At 46.8% G+C, this 21,493-nt stretch overlaps 1 protein-coding gene and 1 long non-coding RNA gene across 20 annotated transcripts in view; one reads left to right on the plus strand and one right to left on the minus strand.

Annotated features, from left to right (window-relative positions):
• The window catches only part of ZDHHC20 (zinc finger DHHC-type palmitoyltransferase 20), an 80,533-nt gene extending 78,388 nt beyond the window's left edge, over positions 1-2,145 (minus strand). For 6 of the 19 annotated variants that reach the window (XR_011378913.1, XR_007921211.2, XR_011378912.1 and 3 more), the window contains exon 1: positions 1,816-2,140. Coding sequence is in view for 12 of the 19 variants with exons in the window: in XM_008259915.4 (XP_008258137.2) it covers positions 1,816-2,134 (319 nt within the window). In the remaining 7 variants the exon portion in view is untranslated. Of the gene's footprint in view, positions 1-1,815 lie in introns of all 19 variants that reach the window. The other 13 variants (XR_011378911.1, XR_011378909.1, XR_011378910.1 and 10 more) reach the window with 4 other exon arrangements.
• Positions 1,933-14,142, plus strand: LOC103349027 (uncharacterized). The gene is made up of 2 exons (XR_517255.3): positions 1,933-2,071; positions 13,838-14,142. It is a non-coding gene; the product is annotated as an uncharacterized lncRNA (long non-coding RNA).
• The last annotated feature ends 7,351 nt before the right edge of the window (positions 14,143-21,493 follow it).

Genomic DNA, 21,493 nt, shown 5'->3' on the forward strand with positions numbered 1-21,493 from the left:
CACTTCTGATCCAGCTCTCTGCTATGGCCTGGGAAAGCAGTGGGAGATGGCCCAAGTCCTTGGGTCCCTGCACCAACGTGGGGGACCTGGAAGAAGCTCCTGGCTCCTGGCTTCGGATCAGCAGAGCTCCAGCCATTTGGGGAGTGAGCCAGCAAATGGAAGACTTCTCTCTCTGCCTCTGTTTCTCTGTAACTCTGCCTTTTAAATAAATAAATAAATCTAAAAAAAAAACAAAACAAAAAAACAAAAAAAAAAAAAACAAAAACCATAGGGGGTGGCTGTTAGCACAGATTTAAGACACCACTTGGAATGCCTGCCTGGGTTGCAGTCTGATCTACATTACCAATCTCAGCTTCTTAATTATATATGTGACCCGGGAGGCAGCAGGAGATGGCTCAAGTAGTTGGATCCCTGCCACCCATGTGGAAAACGTGGACGGAGTTCTCAGCTCGCAGCTTCCACCTGGCCCAGCCAGGGCTCCTGTGAGCATCTGGAGTGGACCAGCAGGTGGGAGATGTCTGTCTCTGTCTCTCGGTCTTCCAAATAAAAACAACAAAACACCTACCCTTAAATCTTCTCAGCCAAAGTATTCTCCATCTACAGAGCTCGTGTCTTAACCAAGCAGCTGGCTGAGAGTCACGCAAATCCGTCCTGAGATGCTGCTTCTGCCACTTCCAGGGAAAGCGGGTGGTACACTGCTTTTCACTCAACAACTAGTACCTATCTCATCCGGTTCTTCTGTCAAAGAATACTAATGGTGATGTTTCTGCAGAATAAGAACTAGGACTACATCATCCCAGGGTACTTCCAAGAGATCGCTTTTACAGGCACCATTTACCACTGGGTCCTAGGTTTTCATAAAAAAAATTGATACAAAAAGCAGATGTATACACAGCAACAGGGAGGGGGGGACTGACATGAAACAGCCGCATACCCAAAGCTTATGAACAATGTACACAAGACAGAGCAATCTGGGCACAAATGTTCACACACACACACACACACACACACACACACAAATAGTAGCTCTGAATGTTCCGATGACAACCAATTTCCTTCGATCTAAAGACAACCCTTTTTTAAGCAGCAAGTCAGGGAATCAGGTGAGAACTGGGTGCTAAAAACCAACCAGGGAAATGGGAATCACGAAAATAAAACAAGACCCTGGAAGCTGAAGCTCTAAGATACACCAGCCTCCACAATGAACGGCCAAGAAAATCAGAGTCGAGCTCTGTGTCGCCCCCACTCACTCGTCCTGCCTTAAAGCAGCGTTCTGTACCGGTCGCTGGATTCAGACTCGAAATAAATGAACTTTAAAAAGGGTCAAGTGCCAGCAAAAATCAGCAGCGGGCGATCTTGCCTGCTCTCGGGCCAGGGAAGACACGCCTCCCTTCCCCCACCCCCAGCCGCCGGCTCGTCGGGTCCCAGGCGTTTCTTCCCGCGCTGTTTGGACAAAACAACAATCTGGAAGGCACAGATTTGTCTTCCACCAGACATTAACAAAAGCAGACAGGGCCTCACGCGCACCTCGAGACGACCCCCACCCCCCGAGTTCGGCTCTCGCAGTTCGAAGAAAACGCCTCTCTGAACATTCCGTCACAGAACGCTGAGGAGCCGCCCGGCGACCGCGGAACCAGGAAGCTCTCGGGGCCCGCGGGGCCCGCGGGGCCCGCAGCCTCTGCCCGGGCAGCGGCCGCGCCGCTCGCCCCCGAGGACGCCCGGAGGCCGCGCCGCGGGCGTGAACAAAGCCACAGGGGGCCCCGCGGCCGCCGACCCCCGCAGGCCCGCCTCCGCCCGCGCCCGCCCGGTACTCACACACGCACAGCTCCACCACGTACGCGTAGTAGGACCAGGCGACCACGAAGGTGATGAACAGCACCGGCACCCAGCCCACGATGCGCTGGCAGCAGCGCCAGAACGTCAGGGGCGCCATGTTCCGCCGGCCACGGTGCAGCTCAGAGCCCGACGGCTGCGGGGAGCGCCAGTCCTCCAGCGGCGGCTCCTCGGGCGCTCCCGGCGGCTCCCCCGCCAGCTCCTCGGTCTCCGAGGCAGAGTCCGTAGGAGCGAAAGTGTGAGTCGCCGGCGCGACTCCTCCCCTCGTGGCGCTCGGCCCGGTCCCGCCCCCACCCCTCATCCCGCACCCCCCTCCCCGGCGCCCACCCCGCCCCCGCCCCTCCCGCTGCGGGCCGCGGCTGCTGGTCGCCTCGCCGTCGGGGGCGGGGCCTCCGCGGCCAAAGGAGGCGGGGCCCGAGGAATTGGGGCGTGGCCTAGGCTTCGTGGACGCCCAAGGGGCGTGGCGGAGGTGGGTGGGGACCGGCCCCGGGTGGGAAAGGGAGGAGAGACTGGAGGGAGAGTGGGTGGGAGGTGGTCGTGGCGTTGTGGGGGTGGGGGTCTCACCGAGCTGAAAACACCCCCGGGGTGGAGGACATCGGTTAGCAGTGGCTTTTGTGAATCGAGTTTCAGGGTGGGGAGGCGACTGCTGGAATTGGTCTTTTAGCTGTGGGCTATGGGCCTTGTCCTGAGTTCAGAACTTCCTCCTGGGGTGGTCCGTGGGAGTTGGGCGTGTGTTCAGCTGTGACACAGCCGTGTGAGTGCGGGACGCAGGCGGGGAATGTATTCTGTTCTATAAGCCGCTCCCTGAGATTCGGGCGCACATCCCTGGTGAAGAACCCTTGTGCTGTGAGACAATTTGATCCGGGTTTCAGGAGGAAACCCTTCGGTGTTTTTGAAGATTCAAACCCGTAGGTGCTTGTGTTTTTAGGATGGAAGCCATCTGGATTCCGTCAGTTTCATTTGGAGCCCAAAGTGAGATTGAGTTGTGAGAAGGGGAGCGTGTACCTTGCTCCCTAAATGACTACTGAAATTTCAAGAATTTATTTACAACCGGAGATTGCTAAGCAATGCCTGTGATCATAACAGAACCTAGCGACGGCACCGTGAAGACGTCATAACCCAAGGTCAAAAGCTCTGGAAGAAATTCCAGACAGCGCTCTTAATACCAGTTCCTCTTACCGGCTTGTCAGTTTTGGTTAGACTGAGATTTTAATGAGCAGTAGACTGCACACTGGAATCTCCATGAAGATACCTCCTGCCCCTTTTACAGTGTGATACAAAGGGAATAAAAGCAAGTAATCATTATTTAACCTCCGCAATTCCTGCTTAAAGGGATAAAGCCTATGTAAAATATTCTGTTCTTCCTGATTTTATGCCTTACAGTCACGTTGATGGCAAAGTTGACACTGGGTTCTTACAGAGCATTAAAGGGAATCAAAATAGGCTGTTTAGGGGGGCTGTGCTTCAGGATTGATTCCTGGACTGATGTGGAAGAACACAAAGTTCTTTCTGCTGCCAGCGCTACCTATCAAAACCGTGCTACAAAGCCCGGCCCAGATGCTGTGTTCTGCACAGGCTCTGTGTCAGCTGGAAATGATTTCTTTTTTGTTATGTCATTTTGTTTATAACACTAGCTATAAAACTAATGATAACATTAGTTTCCCAGGGCTGCTGTAACAAAATAGCACAAACAGAGGCTTAAAAACAACAGAAATTCATCTGGTAGCTCTGGAGGCTTCAAATCCCTAAATCTATAGGGGCGAATTCTTCCTGCTTCCTAGCTTTTCTTGCTATCATCAGTGGTTGGGGGCCCTTGGCTTGGAGGTGCGTCAGCCCCACCTCTGCCTCCACTGTCGCCTGGTGTTCCCTCCTGTCTGTACATCTCATGCTGGATTAAGGGTCTGCTCTACTCCAGTCTGACCGCACCTGGAACAATGACAGCCATGGAAACTGTTTCCAAATAAGGTCACATTCTGAATTACTGGGGTTTAGGGCTTCAGCCTATCTTTTTTGGGGGGACACAGTTCAACACGATTTCGACACAAGCTGAAATGTTTCACCTTACCTACTACTTCTTTAAAGCTGGACATATTGTATATGCTTTCTGCTTTCCCTCAAAGTACCTTGAAAATAGGAAATGTTTAGTATCTGTTAATGGACATTTGAAGGTTTTCATCATTATCTTCCATTCTTCCTGACTTTTGGAATCACCAACCAGATCCATTCTGACTGGCTGCCATGTGTTCTAAGAAGGTGCTGACTGTTACATGGGACCTAGAAAGTATTCCTGACCTATTCCCTTGTCCTAAAGTCTTTGGGGTGAGCATTCATTTGTAGAAGGTAGTAATACATCATTCCTTTGGGAATGTGTCTGTCTTCTGGGACTATAGAGTTAATGCTCTTTTGCCTGTGAGCAGTGGGAGGCAGCATTCTTCCCTTTCCATGTTGAGCTGGTGAGTTCGCTCCATCTCTGCTGCAGATTGTGACAACCGGGAAATACTTAAAGCCTTTAGGAAGGGTAGTGAAGTGAGAAGAATTACATCGTACAATTCCTTAGTTATGGTGGGAAGAATGGGGACTGGTGGGAAGAAAGTCCGGCCGTAGGGAGATCCGTTCGGAAGCTGCCGTAGTTATCCAGGCAGAGTGGACAGTGGCCTGAACTAGAGTGGAGGCAGCAGAGAAATTGACAAGAAGGCTACTCAGGGCTTCAGACTGGCTTTGATACAGCGACTCTGCTCCCAAACATAGTAATGGAAGATTAAAATAGAAAGCCAAGAGGGTAAACACAGGCACAAACTTCGATCTCCAGCATCCATTCTCCCCACCCCCCAACAAGGTAGACAGAGAAATTGTGCTGGTCATACGCATGGCTTTTAATGGGAGTTGGAGGACATAATCAGCTCCTGACCCTGGAAGTCAACCAAGCTACCAGCTGGCTTGGGACAGGATCTATGATTCCCTCCAGCCAGGAATTATAACCACCAGCCAGGAATCTCAAAGTACCATGTTAACTTCTAATTCTAGATGGGCAGTAGAGGCAGATATGAAATCATTAGGATGTATAGAAACCACGTATATGGAGATATAGAATGAGTGAAGAAGAAAAGTCACAAATTAAAAATCAAACTACACTTCAAAAACACACAAGAAATCTAACACCAACAAAGGATGCAAATAAAAACTAGCAGATTGCAATTTATGCAAAATAAAATTTATTATATGAAGGAATCTGATGAAGACTTTAAACAATATTTGACACACATGTACAATGAGGTAAATGAAGGAGTAACTTCCATCTAAAAAGAATATGAAATTTCAAAGCAAAATAACGGGCAAACATGGAAAAAGGACAGATTGTAAAAATGTCCATTTAGAATTCTTCAGAATAAGAAGGCACTGTTGTCGAGTTAGCAACTCAATAGACAGAAACAACTCCAGCCTGGGCACTACCACAGAGGGACTGGCGTGCATGCTTCCTGCTGCAGCGGGGATGAACCTTGCCGTGGTCCTTGGACTATGTCAACCCAGCCAAGGGAGGGTGGGGAGGAAGTTGGAAACACACACTAAGAGCATACAACCAAGTTCCCTATTTCTACCGATGCTGGTCAGGATGACCTTCCCCAAGATATGGCACGCTGGCATTTGAGGCAACAGCAGAAGCAGGCGGGCTTCTCTGCCTTTCTCCAGCCAAAGAATTCTCTGACCCTCCCCTGAAGTGACCCTAACACCCTCGTTCAAGAATTGCCCTCCTGGTACATGGAGCAAAGGAATTCTTCCTCGTGTTTCTTTCTTTCTTTTTTTTTAAAGACATGTATTTATTTGGAAGGCAGAGTTACATAGAGAGAGGGAGAAACAGAGAGAGAGAGAGAGAGAGAGAGAGACGTGTCTCCCATCCACTGGTTCACTCCCCACATGACCACAATGGGCACGGCAGGGCTGGGCCTGGCTGAAGCTAAGAGCCCAGAGATTCTTCCAGGTCTCTCATGTGGGTGCAGGGGCCCAAGCACTTCCACCGCTTTCCCAGGGGGCATTGGCAGCGAGCTGGATCGGAAGTGGAACAGCCAGGACTAGAACAGGCACCCAGATGGGGTGCTCGTGTCACAGGCTTAACCTGCTGTGCCACAGTGCCCACTCCCTTCCTTGTGTCTTAAAGACACAGAGACATAAACAGACCTTGCTGAGATCCCCCAGTGTATGATTATTAGATTAAACCCTTCTGTCTTTTGAACATGCTTCAGTGTGATTGTCCGTAGGAACACACAGCTTTACTCTGACTCTTCATTTCAGAAGGCTCCTGTGTCACATCAATTTAATATAAAATATATGTGTATGTTTTTCTCTTATTAATCTTTGGCTATAGGTGACTCATCCATGAACTTTGTAATGAATGAGAAATCTTTTCTATACTACCAACAATCAAAATATTCTTTGAGGTCGGGCATTGTGGTGCAGCAGGTTGAGCCAGGGCTTGGGACGCCTGCATTCCATGTCAGAGTAATGCCCTGAAGCCCAGATCCTTTACTGCCAGTCTAGCTCCCTGCTGGTGAATCCTGGGAGGCAGCAGCTGATTGATCCAATAACTGGGCCCCGGTCTGCCTGCTGAGGGCATTTGGGGAGTGAACCAGCAGAGGGAAGATTTCTCTTTTTCTTTTCTTTTTTCTTGAGATTTTATTTTAAAAATTTTTTAATTACTTTTTAACAGGTTCAATATAGTTTGTAGATTGAATTCTAAGATATTCCCCTCCCTCTCCTTTTCTTTCTTTCTTTCTTTCTTTTTTTTTTTTTTTTTTGGTTTTTGAGAGAACTTATTTTGAATTTACATTACAATAAAAGGCCTAATATTTCACTTAATAAGAAGTTTAACAAGTAAAAAGCAAAAAACCCTAGTTAAGTGGGAATAAAGACAATGGCTATAAACAATAATTAAATGGAAAAATGACCATTTCATCCATACACAGTAAATTTTAAAGTAATGACAAGTCATTAAAACTGTAGTAGTATGATATTCTTTTTTAAAAAAATGTTTTCTTGTTTCTTTAAGGATATTTATTTTTTTATTTATTTGAAAGGCAAAGTTATAGAGAGGCAGAGAGAGAGAGAGAGAGAGAGAGAGAGAGGTCTTCCATCCGATGGTTCACTCTCCAGTTGGACACACAGCCAGAGCTGCGCCACTCTGAAGCCGGGAGCCAGGAGCTTCCTCTGGGTCTCCCACATGAGTGCAGGGACCCAAGGAGTTGGGCCATCTTCTACTGCTTTCCTAGGCCATAGCAGAGAGCTGGATCGGAAGTGGAGCAGCTGGGACTCGAACCGGTGCTCATATGGGATGCAGGCACTGCAGGCAGCAGCTTTCCCCACTATATGACATTCTTAACTGTTGGTTTGCAAAGGTATAAAACAAAGTTAAATCTTTCCCTGACACACTGCCTTTCAAGTAGATGAACACAAATATTTAAAAAAAAAAGGCTCACAAAATATTCTTTGAGGGCTATGTCTTGCTTTAGGACTAGATGAGCTAGGGGAAGTTGCAGGTTCATCCTTTAGTGCTGCACTTGTGGGGAGAAACGAGGTGCAGGAGCGGGTTTGAGGCTGGTAAGGAGAAAGAGTGGGGAGTCAGAGCTGATGGGGAAACAGAGGCATCCAGGGCCGGGGCTCCATCTCCTCCCCACTCCAGCATGTAGCTCCACAGCCTCCTCCAGCCTGTCCTACATGTTCATTCCTTCCTTTATTCACTCCACAATAAACACATTCTGATTATCTGCTGTGTGCCTGGCACTAGGCCCAGAGACACTGGGGAATGAACAGAGACCCAATCTTTGTTCTCACACAACCATCATTCTTTCTTGTTTGCTGTTCGTTTCCACCCCAGGGTTGGAGCAAGCCTGTAGGAAAGCCAACTTGCTGAGCACACTCTAGCGATCTGAAATGACATTCAACCCTGCTCTGAAGGGCAGGCCTCTCTGCCACCTTCCCGCTTCAGCCCTCTCCCCGCAGCCCTGCGCTCTGTCCGGTCTGGACCTGTTCCTGCTGGCCACTTTTCTTCTCCTTGAACCTCAGCACTCACTTGCTTGGGTAGTGCTGTTTCATCTGCACGCTTGGCCTGCAAAGGTTCTATGGAAGGAAATTAGCAGGCTCCATAAAAAGGTTCATGTCAGGTTTATTCAGGGCCGAGTATCAGTGCTGGAGGCCGGGGACACCCAAGCCCAGTGACTTTTAATGACCTTGGGAAATGTTGGAACATGGTCAGACTCTAGTCAGCGTTTCTGTGTTCCGTGCCAATATATGTTCATGTGTCATTGCACAGTGAGCATGCATTGGCTTGAGCTTATTCCGGGTCTCCCACATGGATGCCGGGGCCCAAGCACTTGGGCCATCCTCCTCTGCTGCTTCCCAGGCCATCAGCTGGAACCTGGATGGGAAGTAGAGCAGCTGGGACTCGAACCAGCACCCATATGGGATGCCGGCGCTACAGCTGGTAGTTTTAACCCACTGCACCACATCGCCAGCCCCTGGAGATTACTTTTTAAAGAGCAGATTCTTTTTTTTTTTTTAAAAAAATCATCTCTAAAAAGGCCACTGGTTAATTTTTTCAAAAGATGTTTATTTTATTTATTTGAAAGAGTTACAGAGATAGGTAGAAAGACTGGAGCTGGTTCTGGGTTTCCTACATGGGTGCAGGGGTCCAAGGACTTGGGCCATCCTCTGCTGTTTTCCCAGGCCATAGCAGAGAGCTGGATCAGAAGTGGAGCAGCGAAGACTTGAACCTGGTTCCCTTATGGGATGCTGGCGCTGCAGGCCGAGTCTTTAACCCCCTGCACCACAGCGCCCACCCCTGCCACTGGTTAATTTTAAGAAGAACAATTCTAGGGACAGATAAGGACTGTATTGATAAAGAACAAAGGATGGCTTGGGGTTGCTCTGGATGTCCAAGACAGAAGCAGAACTTATATGCACATCACTCAAGTCAGATCGAGTGGTGGGTAAGGTCAGTAGTTCTGTTGGGACACTCCTCGCACAGGTCTTCCTAGGGGTTTCTCCTGAATACTTTGCAGCCTTTTTAGGGGAAGCTTCTTCTCATTTCTGTCCTTTCTCCCTCCCCAGAATTCTCCACCCTTCCCCAGATCAGGCCTGAGCCTCCTCCAAGCAGCCTTCCTGCCTGTCAAGAGGCTGGGTGCATATGCTGATGTTGGACCCACCTCTCCTCCCCAGCCCGTGACTGCTGATTGCGCAAAGAGTGCCACCCATACTGCCTAACCCTTAAACTGCAGAAGTACTGCATGCATTTGTGGAAATGGGTCCTGGTACGTGGTAGCTTCCCGCGCCCCGTCTCTTTCCATTTTAGTCCTTATATTTTGAAATAATTTTAGATTTACAGAAGGGTTAGATAGTACAGAGAGTTCCTATATAGCCTTCACCAAGCTTCCCCAAATGTCACCTTATATAACCATGGCATCTTTATCAAAACAAAGCAACTAACATGCTACTAGCTCACTGACAGACTTTAAAAACTGAATTTCACCAGTGTTTCTACCAAGGCCCTTTTTCTGTCTCAGGATCTTGAATTGTGTTTATTCTCAATCTTTCTTTGTTTTGCATGGAAAAACACTTTGGAAAAGTACTGGTCAGAAGCCCAGAAAGACAAATAGCTCCTGTTCTCACTTATCTGTGAACTCTAAAACAATCAAACTCATAGAAACAGAGAATAGAATAGTGGTCACCAAGGGCAGGGTGGGAGGGGGAGGGAAGGGGGACTGGTTAAAGGATACAAACTTTCAGTTATCCTAAGAATAAATTGTTGTTATCTATAGCACAGCAGAGGGACCACAGCTAGTAATATGAACTATTGGCATTATGTTTTAAGTTGCTAAGAGTAAATTTCAGGGGGCTGGCACTGTGGCCCTGGCCTGAAGGGCCAGCATCCCATATGGCGCCAGTTCTAGTCCCGGCTGCTCCACTTCCTATCCAGCTCTCTGCTGTGGCCTGGGAAAGCAGTAGAAGATGGCCCAAGTCCTTGGGCCCCTGCACCCACATGGGAGGCCCGGAGGAAGCTCCTGGCTCCTGGTTTCTGATCGGCACAGCTCCGGCCGTTGCGGCCATCTGGGGAGTGAACTAATGGATGGAAGACCTCTCTCTCTGTCTCTACCTCTCTGTAACTGTCTTTCAAGTAAATAAATAAATCTTTAAAAAAAAGTAAATTTCAGATGTTCTCACTACCAAAAAATGGTTAAGTATTTGAGGTGACAGATACACTAATTAGCTTGAGTAATCATTCTCCTTTGTAGACATATATCGTAAAAGCACTTTGAATTCCAAAAATATATACAATTATAGTTTGTCAATATACAATAAAAACTTTTAAATCCTCAGATCCAAAGCCGATTTAGAAAAAAAATGCTTTATTCAATCTGCAAAAAGAATGAGCCATAATAAAGACATGTAAGAGTGGTTTCTGAAAAGAGAAAGCAAAAAACAAAAAAGAGAAAAAGTATTTATCGGAAATTTTGTAGAATGCCCCTCTGGTGGCTTTGTGTGGTGTGTCCTTGTGGCTAGCTGAGGCTATATGTCTTGGTGTAGACAATTAGAGGCCATGTGCCTTTCTCCTGGTTCAGGTGCTGTCTCCATCAAAGCTGCAATTTCCCCCTTTCCCAGCCATGAACGTGTGGAAATCAATTCCACCTCCTGGAGGGGGGCTTCAAAGAAATTGTTCAGCCATGACAGTGATTACGTATTTAGGAAGAAAGTGTTTTGAAGCTCTGCAAAAGTCTTTTTCCTCTGTAAGGTTTCCCTTGTTCATTTTTGTATCCATCAGTGGATGTTGGCTACAGCAGATCCCTTTTCTCTACTGGGTGGTTGCCCAATGCTTTGTTTCCTGACTGATGAAATGTGGCTGCACGAGTTCAGAGGTTTCGCTGTCATGGGTGATGTGACAAATAGATTCCTGACCCTGATTACAACATAAGTTTCTGGCTGGGTTGTGTTTGCACTTCTGCAAGTCTGTCCCTTAGACAGCTTTCTGGCCACTTTTCCCTGGTCACTTGAGCATGGTATTGATTAGGCTACAGGGATGTCTTGGTCCATCTGCTGCCTGTGGAAATATTGATGGACCTCACAAAAGTCACGCGGGAAGCAAAGAGGTCAAGCCCTGGGGAGGAGCAGGTTTTCGGGAGACACACTGCTACTATTGCTCTGACATCTCTCTGCAAGCCCTTTGGATGGGGAACCCAGAGTTCCCGGTACACAAAGGCAGAGCAGACACAGTCCAGACATGGAGGGATGGATGCCAACATCTGGAATGTGTGTGTGTGTGTGTGTGTGTGTATGCTGCATTTTGAACAGCTCTTATCAGATGGCCTGTGCATGTTAATTCCTTGCGTGATACACTTAGGTACTTCTATAACAGTACTTCAAAAAGTTCATGGAAAGTGGCATTAAAAGATGTTTATTTTGGTGCAAAAATGTTGAAATCCCTGCATATGAGGGGTATTCAAAAAGTGCATGGAGAATGTCCGTTATGAAAAAATTATGCATGGATTTCAAAAATGGCTTTTACACCAAAACAAACTTATCTTTTGGATTCATTGATTAATTACTTTACGAGGCAGAAGGACAGAGAGAAAGCGCTCCCATCCGCTTGTTTACTCCTCAAATCTCCACCATGGCTGGGCCTGGGCTGGGCGGAAGCTGGGAACCAGGAACTCCTTCCAGGTCTCCCTTGGGGCTGGCAGGGACCCAACTATGTGAGCCATCAGTGCTGCCTCCTAGAGTCCACAGTAGCAGGGACCTGGAGCCAGGAGCTGGAGCTGGGGATCACACCCAGTTCCTCCAATGTGGGCGTGGATGTCCTAACTGTATCTTAACCGTTAGACCAAATGCCCACCCCCGAAATTTACCTTTTAACTCTACTTTCTAGGGATTTTTTGAAGTACCTTTTATATATGATGATTTAGTTAAAGATGGTCGAATACCCTAATTGTAAACTATTTGGAGGAGGGACTAGTCATGTTTGCATTATCATTTTGAGTCCTGCACATTGCCAGGCAAATAAAACACTAAATCCTAGTAGTGGAATGAATAACTGACACACAACTTGGGATTAGGGATGTCCATGGTTTCCTTACAGTCTCCTCAAACTTTTCATAACTTTCCATAACGTCATAAAGTCACACATGGTGATGATCTTCTCTAGTATTATATGCACAGTGTTTTGTCTTACATTATAATGTAAAAAAAAAAAAAAAGGCTTAGTCTAGGAATTGAACTATGCCCACTGAAGTGTAAATTGACCTTGAGGTTTGAGCAACTTCCAAGGCATAGAGCAAAAAATACAGATTGTGGAATCAGGGATATTTGGATTCAAATCCCAGCTTCATCATTTATTAGCTATGTAATATTGCAAAATTTATCTACCCTCCCCAAGATTCAGTTTCTCCTTCTGTGTAATGGGGGTAATGGTATCTTTTCCATAGTATTTGTTGTGAGGATTAAGTAACATTTTTTATAGATGAGGTTGCTTCCAAAATCTCATGGGAAATGGAATGAGACAAAATTTATTTTGCTGCAAAAAATTTTGAAATCCAGGGCCGGTGCTGCGGCACAGCAGGTTAAGCTGGCGTCTGTAGAGCCAGCACCCTTAATGGTCACTGGTTTGAGTTCCAGCTGCCCCACTTCCAATCCAGCTCCCTGCTGATGTGCCTGGAAAAGCAACAGAAGATGGCCCAAATGCACCCATGGGAGAGACTTGGAAGAAACTCCTGGCTTCAGCCTGGCTCAACCCTGGCCACTGTGGCCATTTGGGAAGTGAATCAGTGGGTGGAAGATCTCTCTCTTTGTCTCTCCTTCTCTCTGTAACTCTGCCTTTCAAATTAATAAATAAACCTTTTGAAAAAAATTTTGAAATTCATGGAAACAAAGGATCTTCAAGAAGTTCATGGAAATGATGAAAAAAAAGGCTTGAATTTCAGGTTTTTTTGCACCAAAATTAATTTATCTTTTAATTCCATTTCCACAAACTTTTGGAAATTCCACAACTTTTGGAAGTTATATATATATATATATGCACCTTTACATACATGAATGTATATATTCTAATATGTATATATGTGTGTATTCATCTGTCTACAAATCTATATAATATATAGTTCCTGGCAAATGTCTCCCTACCAGTCAGGGTCCACATTAAGTATTTCAAAAGAGAAAATGTATTAGGACTTAAAGAGGCCTCATAGAACGGGGGAAAGAAACAAGCCCTGGAGTACAGAGAAAATAACTGCCCCAGAAGCTCCCCCTGGCAGGGTGGGGAGCACAGGAGGAGGGTGGAGGTATCAGAATTCAGAGGCTTGAAGGAAGGCGCCTGGCGACCGCTGCTGGTGCCCGGGGCGGGGAGAGAGGGCTGGGCAGACACACAATGAGGCTGGTTCTTAGGATGCCAAAAACAACCCAGAATCCTGTACCAGGGGCTGCCAGGGTGAAGGCTGAGGCCGACAGAAGCCACACAAAACGACACATAGGGAGCCTGCTCCCTCCGGCTCCCTCCTCCAGCTGTGCAAGCTCCCTCGACTGCCCCCTACTGGCAGAGCTCGCTTGCGCCCGCAGGCAAAGGGGAGCCAGGCATTGCAGGTCTCCATCAGTGTCACAAAACAGAGTATGCATGGACGGGAGGGACCGGAGCGGAGAGAGGACAGCCACACCATGGAACTCAATGTATTCATTCACCGTTTACACAGCTGCCCATACTCTACTGTGCGGTTATAGCACACTAACCATTTTCATAGTGCTGGACGTGTATATTATGTTCACATTTTTATTATTTTAAATGATGCTGCAGTGAACATTCTCCTTTAGTTCTCTTTGGGTCACAATATTCTGTAGTTGGGGAGAGCTTCTTTGACATTCTTCAATGCATAAAGTATTCATATTTTTCTTCCAATATCGAATGGCTGATTATTAGGTAAACCCGGGTGTTATAAGTGTTATCAGCCAAATATTTCCTCCCATTTCATCCTCTTAGAAAGAACTCTCCTTGAATGATGGCTTCGCCAGCAGACTGCACTGAACAGAGCAGGTTCCAATAAAGGTTTGACAGCGATGCTGCGAAACGAATGACCTGCCTAAAGACAAAGGGTTGCCTGGAGATTCCAAAGATTAATTTCCTTCCTCATCAAATGGAACCAAACCCAACAGCGTGTGGCAATGGTGAGTGTGCTGAAGCACAGTGCTCATTACTCCAGGAGCTGCTCAATGTTTACCTAAGGCTTGCCAGGCCAAAGTCTCCCAGGAAACTTGTCCTTCAATAAACAGGTCATCTTTGAAATAGCCTGTTGTTTTCTGTACATATTCCTGCCTTTTTTTTTTTTTTTTTTTTTCCCCTGGGAAAGATGACGCCTGGTGCCCAACAAAAGGAAACAATTTTAGAAAGGCAAAGGCGCCATCTTGTGGCACATTTGGATTTCATCTTTTATTTTAAATCAACTGCCCCGCTTCTGTGAGTCACAGAATCCTTTGATCTTGTCTGCATTTCAGATTTTCCCGGCTCACTGATTTCATGGCGCGGAGGTTGGTAGTCATGTGCCTCTGCACCCAGCTTTTGTAGATATGCAATAGCACTTCCCGTGTCCTGCGCTGCTGTAGATCGAAGCTTATTTACTTTCAGCCTCCGCTTTGCAGTCTGCCTTGTCCATGTGCTTCAAGCTACACTTAAATATCTGCTGCTGACAAGGTGGAGGTGAGAGGATGTGGGGTCAAACCAACCGCAAGGCCATGCTCACTCTGCAGAGGTCGGAACCGTCACCCTTGAGCGTGGAAATGTCCCTCCCTAACTGGCTGCACTTGGGTGCAGATGTTCATCAGGTGCATTTGTGGATAGTGAGTCAAATGGAGATGTGATGGGTGATGGTGCAAGGCGGGTGGAGAGGCTGGGATCGGAAGGATGCTCAAAGCACTAGCACTGAAGGGCGGCCATTGCTTCCTCCTCGTTCCTCCCTGCTTGCACAGTACATGGGTAGAGGTGAGGGGTGCTGGGAACATGGGGCACCAGTGGGCTCAAAAAGGAAAACCTAGGACTCAAAGGGCTGGCAGCTCAAGGTTTCACCACTAGCTCCTTCCTGTTTGTCCCAATTCCTCCTACATCTCATTGTGTGGCCCACAATAAAGGCCTAAAATATTTCCTATGAGGAGATGAAAAACAAAATATGTGAATCAAATTAAAATATTTTCATAGCTCTTCATTTATTGTATGCTCTCAAATGTATCAGTAAAAAGAGGGTCTATAGAGTTTTTGGACAACTTGCCAATGATGGCCTTTTTTTGGTTGGAATCCAAGCTCTTCCTCCTGAGATTTATTTGTGACTTTCATCCTGACGCTCTAGTATTGAGCATAAGTTGCCCTGAATGCCCTTGGAGACTGCAGGTATTGGAGACATTCCCTCTACCCTTCTTGGTTTGTCTGCATCTAGGAGCCCGGTTAATAAGAGATGAATAAGAGAGAGAGGCACACACATATTATGAAATTTTCCTTCACAGATGAGTCAAGTTCAAAGAAATGGCCAAAGCCTATTGCTTTCATATGGAGGTACTTCAAAAAGTTCATGGAAAAGAAGAGTTCATGGAAAAATGGAGCTGAAAGATGAGTTTATTTTGCTGCAAAATATTTTTGGTGAAAAATCCTTTATTTTTATTTTTCTATTTGATGAAAATTATACATATTTACACACATACAATGTAAAGTTCAATCAGGGTAAATGTCTCTTCTCATACATTTAACATCTCTTTATGGCAAAAGCATTCACAATATGTTCTTTTTTAAAAAAAATTATTTATTTATTTATTTATTTATTTAGACAGGCAGAGTGGACAGTGAGAGAGAGAGAGACAGAGAGAAAGGTCTTCCTTCAATTGGTTCACCCCTCAATGGCTGCTGTGGTCGGCGTGCTGCGCTGATCCGAAGGCAGGAGCCAGGTGCTTCTCCTGGTCTCCCATGGGGTGCAGGGCCCAAGGACTTGGGCCATCCTCCACTGCACTCCCTGGCCACAGCAGAGAGCTGGCCTGGAAGAGGGGCAACCGGGACAGAATCCGGCGCCCCAACCGGGACTAGAACCGGGGGTGCCGGCGCCGCAGGTTGAGGATTAGCCTGGTGAGCCACGGCGCCGGCCCACAATACATTCTTAAGAAGAAATATACACTATGGTATCATTATCTGTGCAATGGAACTCTAGAACTTATTACTCCTTTCTAACTATAACTTAGAACTCATTAATCAACCTTTCCCCAACCTCCCTCCTCACCACCGTCCCCAGCTCTGGTAGCCACCATTTTACTCCTTTATGTGGTCAGTGTTTTCGGGTCCTACACATGAGGGAGATCATGAGGTACTTTCTTCCTGTGCTTAGATTATTTCACTTAATGTAGTGACCTGAGGTTCCGTCCACGTTGTTGTAAATGATGTCATTTTCTTTTTTCTTTCTTTCTTTTTTTTTTTTTTTTTTTTTTTTTTGACAGGCAGAGTGGACAGTGAGAGAGAGAGAGATAGAGAGAAAGGTCTTCCTTTGCCGTTGGTTCACCCTCCAATGGCTGCCGCGGTCGGCGCGCTGCGGCCGGCGCACCGCGCTGATCCGATGGCAGGAGCCAGGAGCCAGGTGCTTTTCCTGGTCTCCCATGGGGTACAGGGCCCAAGCACCTGGGCCATCCTCCACTGCACTCCCTGGCCACAGCAGAGGGCTGGCCTGGAAGAGGGGCAACCGGGACAGAATCCGGCGCCCTGCCCGGGACTAGAACCCGGTGTGCCGGCGCCGCTAGGCGGAGGATTAGCCTAGTGAGCCGCGGCGCCGGCCCAATGATGTCATTTTCTATGGCTGAGTAATAGTCAGTTGTGTGTATGTACCCCATTTTCTTTACCTGTTCATCAATGTGTGGACACTTATGTTGTTCCCCTTCCTTGGCTGTTGTGAATAGTGCTGTAATAAACATGGGACTGCAGATGTCTCTTCAATGAGCTGATGTCATTTCACTTGAATTAATATCCAGTGGTGGGATCGCTGGAGCATATGGTAGTTCTGTTTTTCAGTTTAGTTTATTTTTTGGGGGGAGGAACCTCCATATTGTTTTTCCTAATAATTGTGCTATTTTACATTCCCACCGACAGTATGCAAGGTTTTTTTCCCCAATCTCCCCTTTTTATCCTTTTTCTTTTTGATAGCCAATCTAACAGGAGTGAGGTGAAATCTCATTGTGGTTTTGATTTGCATTTCCTTGCTGATTAGTGAGGTTGAACGTTTTTTTTTTTTTTTTTTTTTTTTTTTCCACACATTTGTTGGCCATTTGTGTGTCTGCTTAGGGGAAATGCCTACCCAGACCATTTTCCCATGTTGTAATCAGATTTTGTTGTTGTTGAGTTGTTTGAGTTCCTTATGTATTCTGGTTATTACCTTTTGTAAGATATAGAGCTTGAGATAATTTCTCCCATTTGTAGGCTGTCACTTCACTGTCTTAACTATTCCCTTTACTATGCAAAAACTCTTTCGTTTAAGGAAATCCTATTTGTCTGTTTTTCCTTTGGCTTCTTGGGCTTTGGGGATCTGATCCGAAAATTTCTTCCCATTCCAATGTCCTGAAATGTCTTGCCTATGTTTTCTTCTAACAGTTTCAAAGTTTCAGTTTTTACATTTATGTCCTCAATCCCCTTTCAGCTGATTTTTGTATGTGGTGAGAGACAGAGGTCTACTTTTATTCTTCAGTTTCCCCAGCACCAATGACTGTTTATGGCACCTTTGTCAAGGATCAGTTGGCTGTAGATGTGTGGGTTTAAGTCGAAGGTCTCTCTTCTGTGGGTCTATGCCAATGCTGTTTTAATTACTCAGCTTTGTAAAATATTTTAAAATCAGCTAGTGAAATCTCTTGCTTTGTTATTTTTGCTCCAGATTGCTTTGTCTATCTGAAGTATCTAACATTTAGCAGTTTTTTTAAGTTCTGTGGAAAATGTCATTGTCATTTTGGTAGGAAGTGCACTGACTCTAAATCACTGTCTCCCAAAGTGTACATTAGCAGAAAGCTGGAGTGAAGAACTAGAGCCAGGTAGCCGACCAGACCCTCTCAGTGGGACACATGCATCTTAATCGCTAGACTATATGCCTGCCCCTAACACGGCGACTTTAAATTCCTTATCTGCACATCTGACAATGTCAGGTCCTAGGTGGTTAGTCTCCAGCACCCCGATTTGTTCATTAGGTGAAGGAAGTCATATTTCTCCGAGTTCTTGATCCTTATTGGCATATGGCTTCATCTGGGCACGGAAGAGTTAATGATTATTCGTGTCTTGGTGGATGCCTTCCAGAAATTCCAAGGAGTCTGCTTTGCCAAGTCTGTGGACACTTCCACCCCTTCAGCACTAGGCGGTGTCTGAAGCTGAGATTTGCTCCAACGCAGCTGCCCGTGCACAGACTGGCTCGGTGCCACTTGGAGCCTGGGTTTGAAGCACACCCAGCTGCTGCGACATTCCGAATGAATTGAGGAGTTGTGGGAAAAGGGGTAACCCATTCTAAAACCCTACCCCTGGGCCTGGGGCGGACCCAAATGCCCAGTCCTGTGGCCACCGATGCTGCAACACTAGGTCACACAGGACCCCGCAGCCTGTCCAAGACTGCAGCACCAGGTTAGACCCCAAACCCACACCGCTTAGATCTCTTTGTCTGAAATCTATGCTTAGTTGTTTCCTAATATGCATTTTCTACGAACTTTTCGAATCCCTCTCCTCCTTTCCCAACAAAGAACAATACATTTATGAAGGGATGAAAGAACAGATGGATCTCTGACTGGGGAGGAAGATTTAGGGGTTTTACTAAGAGATATACAGGGCGTGCAGGATCTAGTGAAAGATACGGGTCACTTTAGAGGTCGGTTGCTCAGATTTAATGCAGCTCCATTTACTAGTCTGCTGATTAAGCCTTGGAGTGCATAGGACATCCCTCCCAAAAGGATCTTTTTTTTTTTTTTTTAAGATTTTTTATTTATTTATGTGACAGGTAGAGTTACAGACAGTGAGAGAGAGACAGAGAGAAAGGTCTTCAATCTGATGGTTCACCCCCCAAATGGCTGCAACGGCTGGAGCTGCGCCGGTCCAAAGCCAGGAGCCAGGTGCTTCCTCTTGGTCTCCCATGGGGTACAGGGCCCAAGCACTTGGGCCATCCTCCACTGCACTCCTGGGCCACAGCAGAGAGCTGGACTGGAAGAGGAGCAACCGGGACTAGAACCAGTGCTCATATGGGATGCCGGCGCTGCAGGTGGAAGATTAACCTAGTGTGCCACGGCACCGGCCCCAAAAGTATCTTTATGGATTGCTGCACGTAGGAAAAGAGGCCAAATGGCCTCTTCTGAAACAACAGTTCCTCAAATGATTTCAGTTAGAAATAATTAACATTCCAATTTGGCATATTTTGCATTCACTTTTTTTTTTTGACAGGCAGAGTGGACAGTGAGAGAGAGAGAGACAGAGAGAAAGGTCTTCCTTTGCCGTTAGTTCACCCTCCAATGGCTGCCATGGCTGGCGCTGCGGCCGGCGCACTGCGCTGATCCAAAGCCAGGAGCCAGGTGCTTCTCCTGGTCTCCCATGCGGGTGCAGGGCCCAAGCACTTGGGCCATCCTCCACTGCACTCCCTGGCCACAGCAGAGCGCTGGCCTGGAAGAGGGGCAACCGGGACAGAATCCGGCGCCCCGACCGGGACTAGAACCCGGTGTGCCGGCGCCGCTAGGTGGAGGATTAGCCTAGTGAGCCGCGGCACCGGCCATGCATTCACTTCTTCAAGACACCTATACTAGTCTTGCAGAATTTCATGTACGAGAGGGAGAGTCCACTGTGTGTCTTCCCAGCATCCTTCCTTTCTTCTGTGAGTAGTAACCTTTTTCTGTTAGAAAATCGTCTGCCTCTGACATCCTCCAGCCGTGTGGGCTCATGGATGCTGCCATGTTCTCATGGATCCCACCCTTGTGGCCACTGTGGATTGGTCTGGAATGGAGCCTAGCCCAGCTGGGCCAGCCCATCAGCGCCTTTCCCAGGAGCCTTTCAGTCTCTGAGAGAACATAGACAGAACGTCTCTGGTGCATGTACGGTGAAATAGAATGAAATTGCTGAACACACAGGAGCAGAGAAAGGTGTAGTTAGAATTCTTGTGGCCTTCCAGTCTGTGGTTGGAATTTTCCTGTTGTGACTGCTCCCCTGAGAGCCCTAGGTTTAAAGATTGTGCCATATTTCTATACTGTTCCAAAAAAGTTCTCTTCTGCGTGACCTGTTTCACCTGTTTTCTATTGCTTGTTTCCAAAGTTCATGTGAACACATAGGGATGGGCCCACAGCAAGGCCACAGCATGGCCAGGAGAGGTTGGAACGGCAAGGAGTAATCCTGCCTTGTGAGCAGATGACATGGAAACCAGATTATTAGAAGTTATGTTGTGACCATACAATCAGAACGAGGGCACTCACATAGTGGTATGAGAGGGGCTAGTAGCAGCAGCTGTAGTAGGAAATGTGATGAGCTCATCCTCTAATGGGAACACATCCATCATGAACGGAGAGTGCTTTGTTGCTAGGTACTCTCTCTCTGGAAAGTCTTTGGAAAGCAATGCATTGCTTGTTTTTGCAGGCTTTTTTTTTTTTCTGATCTAAAGCTTCTAAAGCTATTTATGATTCCTTTATTTATCCAGTGACTCAAAAATAAGTATTGGGCATCTACTATTTTACAGGTATTACTTCAGTTTTAAGAACTCAGGCTGGCGCTGTGGCTCACTAGGCTAATCCTCCGCCTGCGGCGCGGGCACCCCCGGTTCTAGTCCCGGTTGGGGTGCTGGATTCTGTCCTGGTTGCTCCTCTTCCAGTCCAGCTCTTTGCTGTGGCCTGGGAGTGCAGTGGAGGATGGCCCAAATCCTTGGGCCCTGTACCCGCATGGGAGACCAGGAGGAAGCACCTGGCTTCAGATCTGTGCAGTGCGCCGGCCACAGTGCGCTGGCCACAGTGCACTGGCCGTAGCAGCCATTTGGGGGGTGAATCAACAGAAGGGAAGACCTTTTTCTCTGTCTCTCTCTCTCACTGTCTGTTAAAAAAAAAAAAAAAACTCAATGGTGAATAAGCAAAAAATTCCTTGCTCTCATGGAACTTGGATTCTAATAGGATAAACAGATAATGGCCAAAGAGAAGTGATGAACTTTTAGGTGATGAAAAATTTCTGTGAAGAAAAATGAAATAGAGTAAGAGGATGGAGAGTAATGGGGTTGGACTTTGATAAGGACAACTTTGAGTAGAGGCTTTGTCACACTGGACTGGCCAGGGTGGACCTGTTCTTATGACAATTTCAGCTTCAAGGTTTATAACTTTCCCAAGATGGTGGGTGTATTAGCCAGCTTTGTATTACTAGAACAGAAATACCTAATAGGAGCTTTTTTAGGGAGAAAAATGATTGATTCTAGTTCATAGTTTGGAGGTTCACAGTCCAAGGTTGGGTGGTCCTATTAGTCTTGTGTGTGGTGGAGGCTGGCAATGGCAAAGCATTTGCAGAAGAATGTTCACACACAGTCAGCCTGGGAGCGGAGAGAGAAGTGAGGCTGAACTTGGCCTAGGTAACCAACCCATTTGTGAGAATTACCTTCTGAGGGGAAACCTCCTATGACCCAAAAATCTCCCACTA

This window comes from Oryctolagus cuniculus, chromosome 9, assembly GCF_964237555.1.
Source record: "Oryctolagus cuniculus chromosome 9, mOryCun1.1, whole genome shotgun sequence".
Lineage (NCBI taxonomy): Eukaryota > Metazoa > Chordata > Mammalia > Lagomorpha > Leporidae > Oryctolagus > Oryctolagus cuniculus.